The following is a 16,302-nucleotide window of genomic DNA, read 5'->3' on the forward strand; positions in this document are numbered from 1 at the left end:
GGAATGCAGACGGGGCCAGATTTCAGAAGACGTGAATGTCTGCCGTGGTAAGCTGGGAACAAAAGGTACTGAGATGGGCGACGTGGTGAACACTGGACGCTGCTCAGTTTGGATTTCTTGCCTATTCTGTCTCTGGCAGAGGAAAAACAAAATTCAGGGGTCATAAAGGCCAGGACATCAGCCATCCCAGCAGAAAGCCACCAGAGTGTCGAAGAACAAGAGATCTCCTAGAGGGCAAAGGATCATTATGTTTCTGAAAAGAGGGCAGGAACACAGCAGATGCCCCAAAATGCTCAGGAAGCAGTACTTTGATCTGCTGCGGCTCAACTCACAAGGACCTTTCAGACCCGACATGCCACCAGTCAAGCAAATCGGCCTGATCCAAAATTCCTAAAGCGCCATTCACATCACCCCTGCCCTTCTGCTAGGTATCAGACCAACAGAAGGTGAGGACACCCCCCCCCCTCCCGCACCCAGCCTAGGAGATAGGCCCTCAGATGCTCTGCTGCCCAGTAGGCCCCATGGAGTCCAACATCCAAGCTCCTGTTGCAGACAGCACGGAAGCAGAAGCTGCATCAGCAGCACACTCACACTAAAAGTCCCAGACTCATCCTGTGGCAGTCATAGCAAGTAACGCAGTGTCTAGGGCCTCTTCAGACCGGAAGACACCCCACCGCCACGCTAATTCTAACAGGGTCTAGAGATGTTAATGGCAACTCCCTGCCGCATGAGATGCAGACGTCAAGCCAGTATGGGCAAAGGAAAGTGTTTACTGAGGTCCTCTCCAGTGCTGAGTTAGGCACACCGGTTATCATTTCACCTGCCAGTTATCATCTGCATCAAACCAACAACGCAGAGCAGCAGCCCTCCCCTCAGTGGTGCAGGGCCACACCTCACCCCTCCCTGCCTAAGGCCTCCTGCCATCACCCTCCCCTCAAGGAAAATGGCAAGCCTCGGGCTCTTCACCAGCCGCAGACCCACAAAACGAAGAGGCTGACATGGCAAAAGGAGACGTTTTAGCACAGAGGAATGACCCGCCCCCTCACTGCATTGAGCACCTCCGAAATCAAAGAATCAGGTCCTCGGATAATAGTTGAAAACATACATGCGTGTGCCTGCCAGAAAATAAACTCTCGCTAGTTAGATCCAGCTCAACAGAAGTACTCCAATTCCCTTCGTTGGATTTCCTATGTCATAAGCAATTCCTGATAGAAAAAGCAAGAGTTCCTCTAGAGCATACATTCCAGGATCATTCATAAACTTTTCAATGAAAATGAGAGTCAGTTCAAAGCAACTGTCATCTGAATGGGTTTCTCTCCTTCTTATTTGAACTTGTGTATGTATACAGGCACACACACACACACACACACACGCACATACATCCTTTTAGGATAGACAAGAGCATGGATCGCTTAAGATTTGAGCACTTTGGTGTGAAAATGAAAGCAGTCCCTGCCAGGCCAACCCTGCTGTGACATCAGAAACCCCTCACCAAAGAAAAACTACCCCCCGGAAAGTACCCAAGAAAGGGAAACGCCTCCTTGAAACAGTCTGAGAAAGGCAATCCTGATTCAGCCCATGCTAAAACTATCCCCAAACACCAGCCAGAAAGTCCCTTCTTTCAGGCGGCCCCACTGCCCAGCACACCCAGACCTGCCTTTGCAGAAGCCAGATCTCTGGAAAAAAGGGCTCCCTCCTCTGACTCCGCCGCCCACTGGGATCCATCAGTGTCCAGGTCTTCCAACCCTGCCTCGCCAATGCAGATATAAAAGCTGGTAGCTGCATCACAAGCACACGTTCACACGCGCACACACATACCACAACACACACTTATTCCATACATACCTTTCACCGTCCATTGTGCGAGGCCCAGCTGGGGTGGCAGCCGCTGAACTGTGCATGCACCCGGAGATCCTAGCTCTGTTCTCCGTTCTCCCCGCCAACCAACAGGAGATCTGATCAGCAACAGTGATTCAGCATGGCTGCAAACGAAGCCTCCTCCCTCTCGATCCTCCTTCCTCTGACTTACTCCCAGCAGCTTCTACCGCAGAAGCAGCAGCAGCAGCAGCAGAAAATGTCTTACCCAGAGCTCCCTGCAGCCCTTTCAGCTGCTAAAAGCAGCAACCCACTTGCTCCCCCTCCCCCGCAGGCTTGCTGCTCCTCCGTCTCCTAGGAACAGCGCGGCTCCAGCGATCCAAGTGCGGTGCCACCTTTCCAGCTGCCTCCACATCTGCCCAGGCATCCCCAGCACAGGCGACGAGATCACCCCAGGGGCTCCCGCCTCCTGTGCCTGCACTGTGAAGGTTCAGGCAGTTCCTTAGCGGCCCAAGAAATACTGGCCCCCGCCCCCTCCCCAGCCCCCACAAGCTACAGGTCCGTCAGCCTGGCCAGATTACTGGAATGAGGAGGCCCCTCTGTGGCCTGTAGTGGAGTTTATCCACCTGGGGAAATTGGCTTGTAGGTCACAGCTCACGTTCCAATTCCTCCTCACAAAATCTACAGTAGCTCTGAGAGTCTGACAGATGGAGAGAAGTTAGGGGAGAAGAGCCTGATATAACTGAGAATGGGGAGAGAAATTTCATAAAGAGAACAGGAGACGAGGTGAAACTGAAACAAACCGCCTTTTGCCTCAAGGGGCCAAAGACGATCGCAGCAAAGCCATGACAATGAACACTGCACACAGTGATTTCCCTATGCCGTACTGAAAGACCGCAAATTTCATAGCACGGCCTTAAAATCCCTTCCAAAAGCACTGAAATTTTAACTTCAGCTGTGGCTCCAACTAGTAAGTCTCCCAATGAACCCTCATCTCCAGCCAGAGATGTCTCATACCCTGTAATCTCCAGCTGCTGAGCCTCGATTTAGACTTACTTAACTCTAAAATACCATCTTGGGAAGGCACAAGGTCAGTCTGGGTCTCCTAACCATAGCCAAGAGCTTAGAGGAAACTGAAGCCATCAGTCCCTGGTGGCCGATTGGTTAGCCATAGAAATGGGTTCAGAAGCTTGCTTAATGCCTCAAAAACCATACATGAGCATCTCTATTCTCAAACCATCCATGTCACACCTGGGATTTTCAGGATGTGTACTACTCCTGGCTAGCTGAGTGATTTGCAGCAAGTATTCTTCCTACTCAGAACCTCAGCCCTTCATCCCTAACACAGGATCGGTCCAGAGTTCCTTTCAGCTCCAAAAATCACATGATTCTGAAAATGTCTTAAATGCTCTGTTTTTCTTATTCATCTGTAGGAATGCTTACGAAGTAGTTTTGACTGGCCTCTAATATTTTGTAGGGGGCTTCAGGGAGGATAACATAATGTGAAAGTAGGAGAGATGATCATGAAATCTATGATTTTTAGAATTTGAACCTGTTAAATTTCTTCACTGCTACAAAGCCTTGAAACTGTGGAACGAACGGGGGGTGGGGGAACACTGAGGTGCCAGAAACTAAGAGTCACTGAATCTTTATAGCCTCCTGAACTCAAAACGGTAAGATGTTATGCTCAATGATCACCTCCTACAGACAACTCAGGGTCCTCTGAGATGGGGGCACTCCCCAAACTCTCAAACGAGAAGAGGTCTGGGTTATTTTATTTACACCCTCCGGCCCCAGATCACCACTTCTCCACAACAATACCCCTCGTATCTTTCTCCATCCGTCCCTTCCTCCTCTAATCAGCCCTGTGGCTCTGCTCCAAATATTTCCTCTTGAGGTGAATCACAGGGATCAGGAGAAGCTGAACACCACAAATAAGGAAACTGAATCCCAGAATCCGTGCCAGAGTGCAGGCATCCACCAGGAAGACGACTGAGTGATTCGTAAAAGGGACATGAGAATAGGATAAGTCTCTCTTTTATGACTTTATACCTTCATTCACCACTTCACCATACAGGAAAGGGGGGAAATGTCACATCTACCAAACCAGAGAGAAAAGAAAAAGGAGGTCAGAAAAGGAAATACTTGAGGCTGAGGATATACAGATTTTATTTGACAGCCAGTATAAAAATTTTATAGCATTTCCTTCGCAACCTACTTTTGCTGTGCTAACCGATGTAACTACAGTGTCTGTGCTGAAAACATACCACTACCACCTACATGTTTTATTAACAACTCACTCTATCCATGGAGGCACACAGAACAGAGAACACTTAGAAAAGGTCACCTACCAAAACCAGGGGCACAGTTGAGTCAAGAATCTGAGTCAAGTCTGCAGATTCCTCAGACAAAGTTCCCACCCTCATCCACTCTAATTTCAGAGCCATATTTTACATTTTCTACTTTATTATCCAAATGTTCTCTGGGCCACAGTCTGAACTCATTTGCTTTGGGCTTAATTGTCTGACTGAACTTCAGATGAAGAGATGCTATTGGATTCTTGAGGTAGGAGAAAATCAACAGAAGCAAAGTGGGGTCTGCGTGGGAAGAATCCCCATCCTTGGACTGACAGCAGTGGTGTCTAACCCCCACTTCCCAGCCCTCCATCCCACACCCAAGGCTTCTTCCACAGCTTACCAATAGCACCTAGTAGCCCCAACTCTCCATCCCAAAGCAATCAACCAGCCATGCACACCAAGCTGGTACAGAATTCTTCAGCTTTATGTGGCTCAGGAAGAAACCATGTTAGGAAAAGAAACTGGTTTTTGCTTTTGTTTTTGCTTTTAACTGGTCTACCCAGTTTGGTCTACCAAGTTCTATTCTTCACACACCATCTCTCCCCATGGAGCCAGAAGAGAAGAGCTTATCTAGAGACAGTAAAGCCAACTTTTCCTTTTTTTTTTTTAATTTAAATTCAAGTAATTAACATATAATGTACTGGTTTGACAGGTAGAGGTCATTAATTCATCAGCTGCAAGTAACACCCAATGCATTCCATCACACAGTTAACTCCATCCCCCACTCCCCTCCCCTCCAACAACCCTCAGTCTATTTCCTAAGATCAAGAGCCTCTGGGGCACCTGGGTGACTCAGTGGGTTAAAGCCTCTCCTTTCGGCTCAGGTCATGGTCTCAGGGTCCTGGGATGGAGCCCCACGTTGGGCTCTCTGCTCAGCAGGGAGCCTGCTTCCCTCTCTCTCTGCCTGCCTCTCCACGTACATGTGATCTCTGTCATATAAATAAAATCTTTAAAAAAAAAAAAAAAAAGGAGTCTCTTAGGGTTTGTGTCCCTAATTTATCTTGTTTTATTTTTTCCAATCTTCCCCCATGATCCTGTTTTGTTTCTTAAATTCCACATATGAGTGAGATCATATGACAGTTGTCTTTCTCTGACTGACTTATTTTGTTTAGCATAATACCCTCTAGTTCCATCCATATTGTTGCAAATGGCAAGATTTCATTCTTTTTGATAAGCCAGCCATTCTTTTAAGTAACTTTTTTGTCACTTTCATCCTTTCTTTCAGGCATTCGGTTTCTCACATTTGCAGGGACTATAACACAGTACAGTGGTCCCTACACCTCCCTGCACATCAGAACCATCTGCCTAGACATCTAAAACTGTACACGTCAGGAGGTCAAAAAGGGCAGTGAAACTTCTTAGGGTTATGGAAATGTTTCACATCTTGACCGCAAGGATACTTAGATGACTGTACACAGCTACTGTTTCATCAAACCAGACATTTAAAATGGGTATATTTTATCTTACATCAATTATATCTCAATAAATCTGGGGAAACAAAAACACTACAGAAAACAAAACAAAACAAAAAACCCTCAAACCTATAGAATTGGGGCCCAAGAAGCAAGAATTTCAATGAACTTCACAGGTGACCCTTATGCACTTAGAACAATGAATAGCTCAAACCATCAGAATGAGAAAGACCAGGATCCAAATGTACTTACCAGAAACACGACTCTGGGCAAAACACTATTTAAGTCTCAATTTCCTCAAGTGCAAAAAGAAGACAATAATAGTACTGACCCTCAAGTATCCTGAGGTCTCAGTAAGAAAAGTATATAGAGGACTCAGCAGACAGCGCTGCCTGCAATGAAGGCCCAGGAACCATTGGCAGCAGTTCATTTCATGGCCTATGCTGATGTTACCAAACTATAGCTCCATGAGTCTTCGGCTCTCAGGTCAAGAAGAAAGTCTTCCAAGGTACCTTGTGCCAGAAACGTGGACCCAGGCCTCCCCTGGAGCCATGTCCACATCGCCAATGATCCCCACTACCAACAGGCCACCAAGAACTAAGCAAAACCAGAGCTAAATTAAGGTCCACCCACATCTGTATCACCAGAACTTCCCCTGAGATTCTGGACTACCTAAGTAGTAGATTTCCCCCTCAAGCTGTTTGAGCTGCCCCAGGAAGCCAGGAGGAAACTGAAAAGGAACTTGGAAGCTCAGAGAAGTCAAAAGATAAACAGAACAGCACCTTATCCCAAGGAATACGTGGCTTCCCTCAGGACTCCTCCTCTGAAGGCCAAAGAACACACAGTTTTAAGAGGATAATCATACATGGCACTTGCGTCTCACTTTAAAACTTACAATGTGTTTCATGTCCCTCATCATCTTTAACTTAAGAGTACATGCCTTGAAAAGTAATAGCAGCTTCCAACCCTGGACTATTTACTTGGGACTAGACTCTGCACTCAAGGCTTTATAGGTACCCTTCTCATTTAATCATCACAGCAAACCTATGAGAATGAGCCATTATCCCTGTTTTAAATGTGAGGCCTACAGAAACACAAGAGATTTTTGTAGATGGATTTCATACCTTGCAATTTTACTGAATTTATTTTTTTTAAAGATTTTATTTATTTGAAAGAGAGAGGGCACAGAGGGAGAGTGAGAGGGAGAAGCAGACTCCCAGCTAAGCAGAGAGCCTGACGTGGGGCTCAATCCCAGGACCCCAAGATCATGACCTGAGCCACAGGTGGACACTTAACCAACTAAGTAAGCCACCCAGGCACCCCTGAATTTGTTTACAGTTTGTCAAAAAACTGACAGGCTTTAGAGTTTTCTATATATAATTCCATCTCACCTGCAAATAGTGACAGTTTTACTTCTTCCTTTATAATTTCAATCCCTTTTATTTATTTTTCTTGTCTGAGTGCTATGGCAAGGACTTCCAGTACTATACTGAATAAAAGTGGTGAGAGTGGACATCCTTGTCTTCTTCCTGATCTTAGAGGAAAAGTTTTCAGCTTTTCACCACGCAGTATGATGTTAGTTGTGGGCTTGGCATTTATGTCCTCTATCATGTTTAGGTACATCTCTTCTATACATAATTCGTGGAGAGTTTTTATCATAAATGGACACTGAGTTTTGGCAAATGTGTTTTCTGCATCTACTGAGATGATCATGTAATTTTTATCCTTCATTTGGTTGATGTGGGATTTAACAGTGACTGATTTGCAGATATTGATCTATGTTTGCAAACTGGAACAAATCCCACTTGATCACAATGTATGATCCTTTTAATGTATTGTTGACTTCAGTTTCCTAATATTTTGTTCAGTATTTTTGCATCTATGTTCATCTATGTTCTAATTTTCTTGTGGTATCCCTGTCTGGTTTTAGTATCAGGGTAATTCTGCCCTCATAAAATGCATTTGGAAGACTTCCTCTGTTATAACAAACAAATTCAGTAAAGTTGAAGATAGAAAATCAATATACAAATATCTATTGCATTTCTATATACTAATAATGAACTATATCAGAAAGAGAAATAAAAACAACTATTCCATTTACAACTCTATCCAAAAAGAAATACCTAGGAATAAATTAAACCAAGGAGGTGAAAGGCCTATATACTGAAAACCAAAAGATATTAACAAAAGCAATTTAAAAAAAGACAACGAAATGGAAAAATATCTAGGCTCATGATTAGAAGAACTAATGTCATTAAAATGTCCATACTACCTGAAGCAATCTATAGATTCAATGCAATACCTGTGAAAATTCCAATAGCATTTTTCTAAAGATTTTATTTATTTATTTGACAGAGATCATAAGTAGGGAGAGAAGCAGGCAGAGAGAGAAGAGGAAGCAGGCTCCCTGTTGAGCAGAGATGCGGGGCTCGATCTCAGGACCCTGAGATCATGACCTGAGCTGAAAGCAGAGGCTTTAACCCACTGAGCCACCCAGGCGCCCCCCAATAGCATTTTTCAAAGAAATATAACAAATGATCCTAAATTGTGTCTGGAACTATCCCAGATAGGCAAAGTAATCTTGAGACAGAACAAAGGTGGAAGCATCATGCTCCCTGATTTCAAACTATCTTATAAAAGCTATAGCAATTAAAACAATATGGTATTGGCAAAAACAAAAACAAAAACAAAAACAAAAAAGACACACACATAATCCAACAGAGCAGAACAGAGGGCCTAGAAATAAACTGAAGCATATATGGTCAATCAACTTAGAACAAAGAGTCAAGCATATAGAATGGGAAAAAGGACAGTCCCTTAGATAAATGGTGTAGAGAAAACTGGACAGCCACATGCAAAAGAATAAAACTGGACAAGTATCTGACACCATACACAAAAAATCAACTCAAAATGGATTAAAAACTTGAACATAACCCCTAAGATAATAAAACTCCTGGAAGACAACATAAGCAGTAAGATTCTTGATACAGGTGTTGGCAATGATTTTTTTAAAATCTGACACCAGAGGCATCTGGATGGCTCAGTTGGCTGAACATCCAACTCTTTTTTTTTTTTTTAATTTTATTTATTTATTTGATAGACAGAGACCATAAGTGGGCAGAGAGGCAGGCAGAGACAGAGAGAGGGGGAAGCAGACTCCCCGCTAAGCAGAGAGCCCAATGCGGGGCTCGATCCCAGGACCCTGGGATCATGACCCATGCCGAAGGCAGAGGCTTTAACCCACTGAGCCACCCAGGTGCCCCGAACATCCAACTCTTGATTTCGGCTCAGGTCATGACCTCAGGGTTATGGAATTGAGCCCTCCTCAAGCTCCGGACTCTCCGTGGAGTCTGCCTGAGATACTCTCTCTTCCTCTCTGCCCCTTCCCCTGTTCTCTCTCTCTCTCTCTCTCTCTCTCTCTCTAATATATAAAATCTTAAAATCTGGGGCGCCTGGGTGGCTCAGTGGGTTAAAGCCTCTGCCTTCGGCTCAGGTCATGATCCCAGGGTCCTGGGATCGAGCCCCACATCAGGCTCTCTGCTCAGCAGGGAGCCTGCTTCCTCCTCTCTCTCTCTGCCTGCCTCTCTCCCTACTTGTGATCTCTGTCTGTCAAATAAATAAATAAAATCTTTAAAAAAAAAAAAAAAAATCTTAAAATCTGACACCAATAGCAGAAATAAATGTGACTACACCATAATAAAATACTTCTGTACAGCAAAGGAAACAGTCAACAAAATAAAAAGGCAACCTACTGAATGGGAGAAAATATTTGTAAATCATCTTTTTAGGGGCTAATACCCAAAATAAGGAGGCATTCATACAACTCAACGGCACAAAAACTAACAATCCAATTTGAGGATTCAGAGGATCTGAAAAGGATTTTTCTAAGGAAGGTATACAAAAGCCCAAAGGGTATATGAAAAGATGCTCAACGTCACTCATCATCAGGGAAATACAAATCAAAATCATAATGAGATATCACCTCACACCTGTTAGGATGGCGAGTATCAAAAAGACAAGAAATAACAAAGGTTGGTGAAAGTGGAGATAAAGGAACCCTTATTCACTGTTGGTTGGAATGTAAATTGGTATAGACACTATGGCAAACAGTACGGATATTCCTCAAAAAAATAAAAAATGGAGCTACCATATGATCCATCAATTCTACTCCTGAAGAAAATAGAAACACTAACTCAAAAAGATAACTACATATCTGTAACCCCATGTTCAATGCATCATTATTCACAACAGCCAAGGTACAGAAAGTGTTGCTAAGTGTCCATCAATGGATGAATGCATAAAGAAATTCTGGTATACATACATATACATACACACAATGGAGTATTATTCAGCCATAAAAAATGAGATTTTTGCCATTTGTGACAACATTGGTGGACCTCAAGGGCATTGTGACAAGTGAAATAAATCACATAAAGACAGATACCATATGATCTCTCCTACATGTGAATTTAAAAAAAAAAAAGAAAAAAAAAACAAGCAAGCTCTTAAATACAGAGAACAGATTGGTCATTGTCAGAACCAGGAGTTGGGGGAAGGAGAAATTGGTGAATGAGATAAACAGGTATATCTTATTTTAAAAAGTAATCAGATAGATATAAGTCCACCAGAACACACATACATACATATAAGTGAGGAAACAAAGGATATGAGTAAAATGACTTGACCTCGGCCCCATAGGTTCGAACTCAGGTCTGCCGGATCTCAAAACCCACTACTAACTACTGTGCACAGCAGGAACTACCTCCATTTTAGAGATAAGCCAACTGAGGCTGAGAGAAAAAAAAGCAACTAGCTTAAGATCACCCAGACAAGTAGGAAGCCAAGTGGGATGTGCAACCAGATTCTCAGATGCCAGGCCTAATGCCCCTTTCACTTCACCGGGAAAAGGGGAACAACAGCATTTGAACCTCCTAAAGATATTAATATAGGCTGGTATCCAAAGCTTCCAAACACTTACTGTTACAGAGTCTTTCACTCTAGACTCCTCTGGTCCCTTAGCTTACCAATCAGGCTTAACCAAACACTGGTCTTGAGGAAACCTAGAGGCACACCACTGGACCCCAAAGTAGGGTAAGTAGGTTTTCTTTGAAAAACCAGACCAACTATAGCAGCAAGCAGGGTGCTTCACACAGTAAGTATATGGGAAACACGCATCTTTCAGGATCTTTAAGAATTCCTTCCTCTCTCCAATCGCCAACCTGCAACTGGTGCCCTCTGCTGGTAAATTCATGCATGTCTTCATAACAAAAGCTAGATCTAATTACTACACCGAATGGCTTAAAAAGGTCGGGGGGGGGCGGGGGGGGGGAGGTGAAGAATATGCTCCTTCACTGAACTTTGTGTTTAAGAATGAGCATTAATTCCTACTTATATCTTTTTCATAGGTAGCTGTCCTCTAGCTGCTCTTACTGTTGCTCCTGTCTCCCCTCTCTGGTTCTTTCCTTTCTGGGTACAAAGAAAACTGGGCTTTTTTACATGAAAAGGTAAAATACAGATGTAACATAGTGACAAAATCAAGAATACAGTGATGTATGTGAATGAGGTCAGGTCTGCACAACTAGCAGATACAGAGAACGGAGGCAGGCACAGGCTTAACATAATGTAAAACTCATGAGCGAGTATGTTCAAATATTGTGATCACTCTCTACAACTGCATTCCTACAATTCAGCCTCACTGACTATCTAACTCTGTCGATGCAATGGGTGTGCCAGGGAGCTAGAACACAAATCCTACATGAACAGAAGGCCAAAGAGCTTACAAGCTGGTTTGGGGAAATTACACATGGAGACATATAAATAGCGGTTTAAAAAAAAAAAAAAAGAGTGAGAAAGAGAGAGAGGTTCAAGAGAGGTAAAAAAGAGGAACTATGGGAACTCAGTGAAGGAGAACAAAACTTTCAGTTTGGGGGAGACAGGAGGAACAGAAATAAAGGTGGATGAGTAATTCTGTGGAACTTCAAAAAAGGTATTCATAAATGTAAATAGTTGCTACTAATTTGTTTCTCATGACCTCATTTAAAATTTTAAAAATAAAACATTGGTTTAATCCTGCCACTTTAATATACTGACATATTACGCCACATTAAATAATATATGCTATTACATATTTTTATAATAAGTTTTTATTGTGGTGGAATACATATAAAACTATTTTAACCAATTATAAGCGCACAGTTCAGTGCATTTACATTCACAATGTTGTGCAACCATTACCACTAACCATCTACAGAACTTCTTCATCATTCCCAAAGGAATTCTCCATTCACTCCTCACCCAAGCCCCTGGTTATCTCCATCCTTCTTTTTGTCTCCATCAACTTGCCTATTCTAGAGACCTCATAGAAGTGTAATCATTCAGTTGTCCTTCTGTGTCTGGCTTATTTCATTTAGGATAATGTTTTCAAGTTTCACCCATATTGTAACATGTATCGGAATTTCATTCTTTTTTATGGCTAAGTAATATTCCACTGCATGCATAAGCCACATTTTCTTTATCCATTCACCTGCTGATGGACACCAGATTTTAACATTTTACCTTTTTCACAGAGCACTATTTAGTAAACATTCCCTAATGTTTAATATTTATAGTTTTCAATCTCTTGCTATAGACAATATCATAATAACCATCTTTGTGCAAAAACTGTTTTCCTTGCATTTTTTCCTTAGGTTAAATTCCTAGTACCAGAGCCCTAGAGCCAAAGGATATAATTTCATGGTTCTTACTAAATATATCCATATTTACCTTCCTCATTCATCATCTTTCCTAGCCTATGGAGAAGTTACTGTCATGCAATTTCAGCTGTCAAAGTACAAAACTGTGGTTAAAGTCAATTGGAAGGTGACAAACAAATAGTTTGTCAGACCAACTTGCTACACATTTCACTGCAGAGACTTTACAAGCAAACAAAATGTGATCCTTCTAACATAGTGACATAACTGTATCTGTCATGGGATGCTACTGTTTATAATAGTTATACCTCTTTTATCCCTAAAGAATTATTTATGGTGCTTATGTCAAAAATTTCTTTCACTTAGATAATTTTAAAGACTGACAGAAGGCAGTTCTTATTATAAACTTGCTTACAAAGAATTTACATGATGGCAGGGAGTCTCCCCAGACTCAATAATGCCAGAAACTGCTCAAAACTGCTAGAAGAGGCAGTAATGAAAAGACCTAGAGCTTTTAGAGAAAAGAAATTAACAAAGTAGAAACTTCTCAGAAGAGCTGTCCACTTAACATAGGGCTGGCTGATCTTTGTGATGTTTTCCAAAACTGCACCTTCTACCCACAACCCAATGTTTTCCACTTAATTTGATTACACTTAAAAAAAAAAAAAAAAAAAGTTGGCTGTGTCTGGTATTCCCAAGACCAACCCAACAATGAGAGACTAGCTAGAAGAAATCACAGAACTCAACACTAAGTGTTGAACTAAGAGCTAGAGTTTAAAAGTCACATGGTTAAGTATTCGTAGTTGGCTGTGTCTGGTATTCCCAAGACCAACCCTACATTGAGAGACTAGCTAGAAGAAATCACAGAACTCAACACTAAGTGTTGTACTAAGAGCTAGAGTTTAAAAGTCACATGGTTAAGTATTCGTAGTCCAATCATACAGAAAAAAAGACACAGACAGTCTGGAGGAATCCATGTATAAGCTTCTTTATGCTCTCTCCCTACCATGCTCTGTCCTCTGTGATGTTTCTGCCCAAGAACTCAATACTCAATGTTTTATAGATATCCACTACCTAGCACTTATCAAAATTCCAGACTCCCAGAAGGAAAAAAAAGGTAGTTAACATAAATCAGATTGCTACACAGTCTAGACACAGTGAACCACCATTCTCCATTAATTTATGAACACTACCTAAATCTGGGTGCCCCAACGAGAGCCAATCTTGCAGGCAGCCCCTCTAAAGACAGCCCAGAAGCAATTAAGATTCATTTCAGCCAAAAAGAATCAATCTGTCTCATATGTAAATGTATGTAGGAGGTACACAAACACAGAGAATTAAAGAGATTGTGGGTCTTTTATACCTTCAGCCAAGTTGCTCTCATTGCTTTCCTCATTAACCCTCATTGAAAGCAACTATACCAAAGGAACAAGAATTCTGTTCTAAGAGATGGAAAGCCAGAGACTCTTTTATACTTCAAGGCAGACAATGACATTCTTCTGTTCAAAACCCTGAAATGGTTCACCATTCATGTGGTCAAAGCCAAAATCCTACAACAGCTTATAAGTGCCTACATGGTCTGGCCCGTCTGACCTCATCAGTCACTCCTTTCCTCCTCTTCCCCCATCTGCAGCCACCATGACCAACTTACTTTTCCTCAAAAACACCAGGCACAATCCCACCCCAGAGCTTCTGCTTTCCTAATCCTCTAACTGGAATGCTCTTCCTCTATGTATCTACCCTGCTCACTCCATTTTCCTCAAGTCTTTCCTCAAACGTCACTTTCTCTGAGAGACCCACCTAAACCATCCTATTTTAAAATGCGCTCTCTTCACAAGCATCCTTACAGCACTCCCTACTCCATTTTGTTTTTGGTTTTTGAGATCTTATTTATCTATTGTCAGAGAGATAGAGAGTGCGCATGCACAAGCAGAGGGAGCTGCAGGCAGAGAGGGAAGTAGACTCTCCACTGAGCAGGGAGCCCAAGGCAGGGCTTGATCCCAGGACCCCTGGGATCATGACCCGAGCCAAAGGCAGACGCTTAAAAAGACTGGGCCAACCAGGCGTCCCAGCACTCCCTACTCAAGGTAATTTTTTCATACCATTCACTCATCATCTGTCAACACACCATATAATTTATTATGTTTCATTGTCTCCACTAAAATATAAGCTCTACCGAGGGCAGGGATTTGGGGCTCTTTTTCACTGCTCTGTTTTCAGCTGAATCATTGAGGAAAATAATCATAAATCTAACCTAACATAGTAGGAAATAGGGAGACACTAAAATTCAAACAATGTGAGAAAACTCAGGACAGGACACTAACTCACAATAGCTATATCTTCTCCAAGGGTGATGGAACCTGGGAGATCAAGTCATTAGAAAATAGGAAAAGGACTTAAAATTTTTCACTGAAGAGATAAAGGCACACTCAGAGTTATTGAGGTATTCATGAAAGGAATTATTTACAAGGGTGTGGTTACAGGAAAATCAACAATGTTTGACAAACATCTTGGGACCAGCAACAGCAAGCCTGAAGCAGCTATACGACTGAGTGTTTATCCGAACCAGAAAAGACCTAGAGCTGTAAGAGGGCCACTGGAACAGAGTTGTGGCCACCGGAAACCAGTTTGCGGAGTATGTGTATTTGGGGAACAGGGGTACAAATATGTACACCTTGCCTTTCTCTCACTCTTTCTGTCTGCTGGTTTCTCCCACTGCCTAAACCAAAAAAGGAGAAGCCAAAAAAGTACACAGTTCTTTAAGAATCAAGCTCCCAAGAACACAAGAAAAAGAAAGGTGGTGGGTGGGCCGAGAGGGGCAAAAAGAGAATACCGAGCACAGTAATCATTTTGTAAAGCTATCTGCAAAGAAACCATACATCACTGTACTTACCAGCATCTTCAACTATGTTCCACACCTAAATCTAAATCTCTTCTCTCCATTCCCAAGAATTATCACCATCCTCCCAGTCACACAGTAATTCTGATGCAACTATTCTTCTTCCCACATACCCAGTCATTTGACAATTAAGACTTTCACAACTTCCCTCATAGTCCCTATTTCCAGCACTACCTCTTTGTTCATGCTCTCCTTTTCTTACCTGGTTAACATAAGCTCTCTTAACAACCTTGTCAGCTGAAACATCACTGAACTGCCATCTATTCCACTCAGTGCTACGGAGTTAATCTTTCTAAATTAACAGTCTCACTACCACTCTTATTACTCAATAACCATTAGTGATTTCCACTGCCTGCCAGATAAGGTCCAAACTCCTTAGCATAGTATTCAAAGACCTTAGTAATGTGGTTCCAACTTCTCTCAATTTATTTCCCACAGATCTCCTCTACCCTTAGTACAAATTATCCACCTGTATTTGGAAGCAAATCAAGTTTAGCGTGAAGAGTGTGATCATCGGAATCAGTCAGACTTGGATTCAAGTCCCAGCTCAACCATTTCCCCAGCTAGAAACCTGGGAAAAGTTACAGAATCTTTCTGAGACAAGCTTCAGCCACCTCTAAAGCAGAGGGTTAGTGAACAGATCCAGTCAGAACATGTGTAAATGTATTTTGTACAATGTTTAGCACATAGGCTCCATGTCTCTACCTATTTGTCCCTCTACTTGAAATTATCTTTTTCTCCCCAATCTTATCTATGTGGCAATTTTTTTTTAGGTCAAATGCTTTATCTTCCACAATGCTTTTCTTGATCTTTCTTCCAACATGAAAAACATTTCTCCTCAACATTCACATTATTTATACCTTCCTTATATCAACAAATACTTAAACACTTATGGATAACTAACATGATTCATACCTCTCCCACTACAGTTGAAGCAGCAGAAGTTTAGGAGGTTCCCATATCCAAGCTCATCCAACAAGGGCAAAGCCTAGTTTAAAACCAATCTCAGGGAATGCCTGGATGGCCCAGTTGATTAAGTGTCTGCCTTAAGCTCAGGTTATGATTCCAGAGTTCTGGGGTCAAGTCCTGCACTGAGGCTCCCTGCTCAGTGAGGAGCCTGCCTCTTCCCT

At 42.4% G+C, this 16,302-nt stretch overlaps 1 protein-coding gene across 3 annotated transcripts in view; it reads right to left on the reverse strand.

Moving 5' to 3' along the window:
- The window catches only part of KLHL3 (kelch like family member 3), a 112,763-nt gene extending 110,446 nt beyond the window's left edge, over nt 1-2,317 (reverse strand). For all 3 annotated transcript variants that reach the window (XM_059417625.1, XM_059417626.1, XM_059417624.1), the window contains exon 1: nt 1,846-2,317. In XM_059417625.1, coding sequence (XP_059273608.1) covers nt 1,846-1,901 — 56 coding nt within the window. In that variant the 5' untranslated portion in view covers nt 1,902-2,317. The remainder of the gene's footprint in view (nt 1-1,845) is intronic.
- Between the last annotated feature and the right edge of the window lie 13,985 nt (nt 2,318-16,302).

This window comes from Mustela nigripes, chromosome 12, assembly GCF_022355385.1.
Source record: "Mustela nigripes isolate SB6536 chromosome 12, MUSNIG.SB6536, whole genome shotgun sequence".
NCBI classification, from domain to species: domain Eukaryota; kingdom Metazoa; phylum Chordata; class Mammalia; order Carnivora; family Mustelidae; genus Mustela; species Mustela nigripes.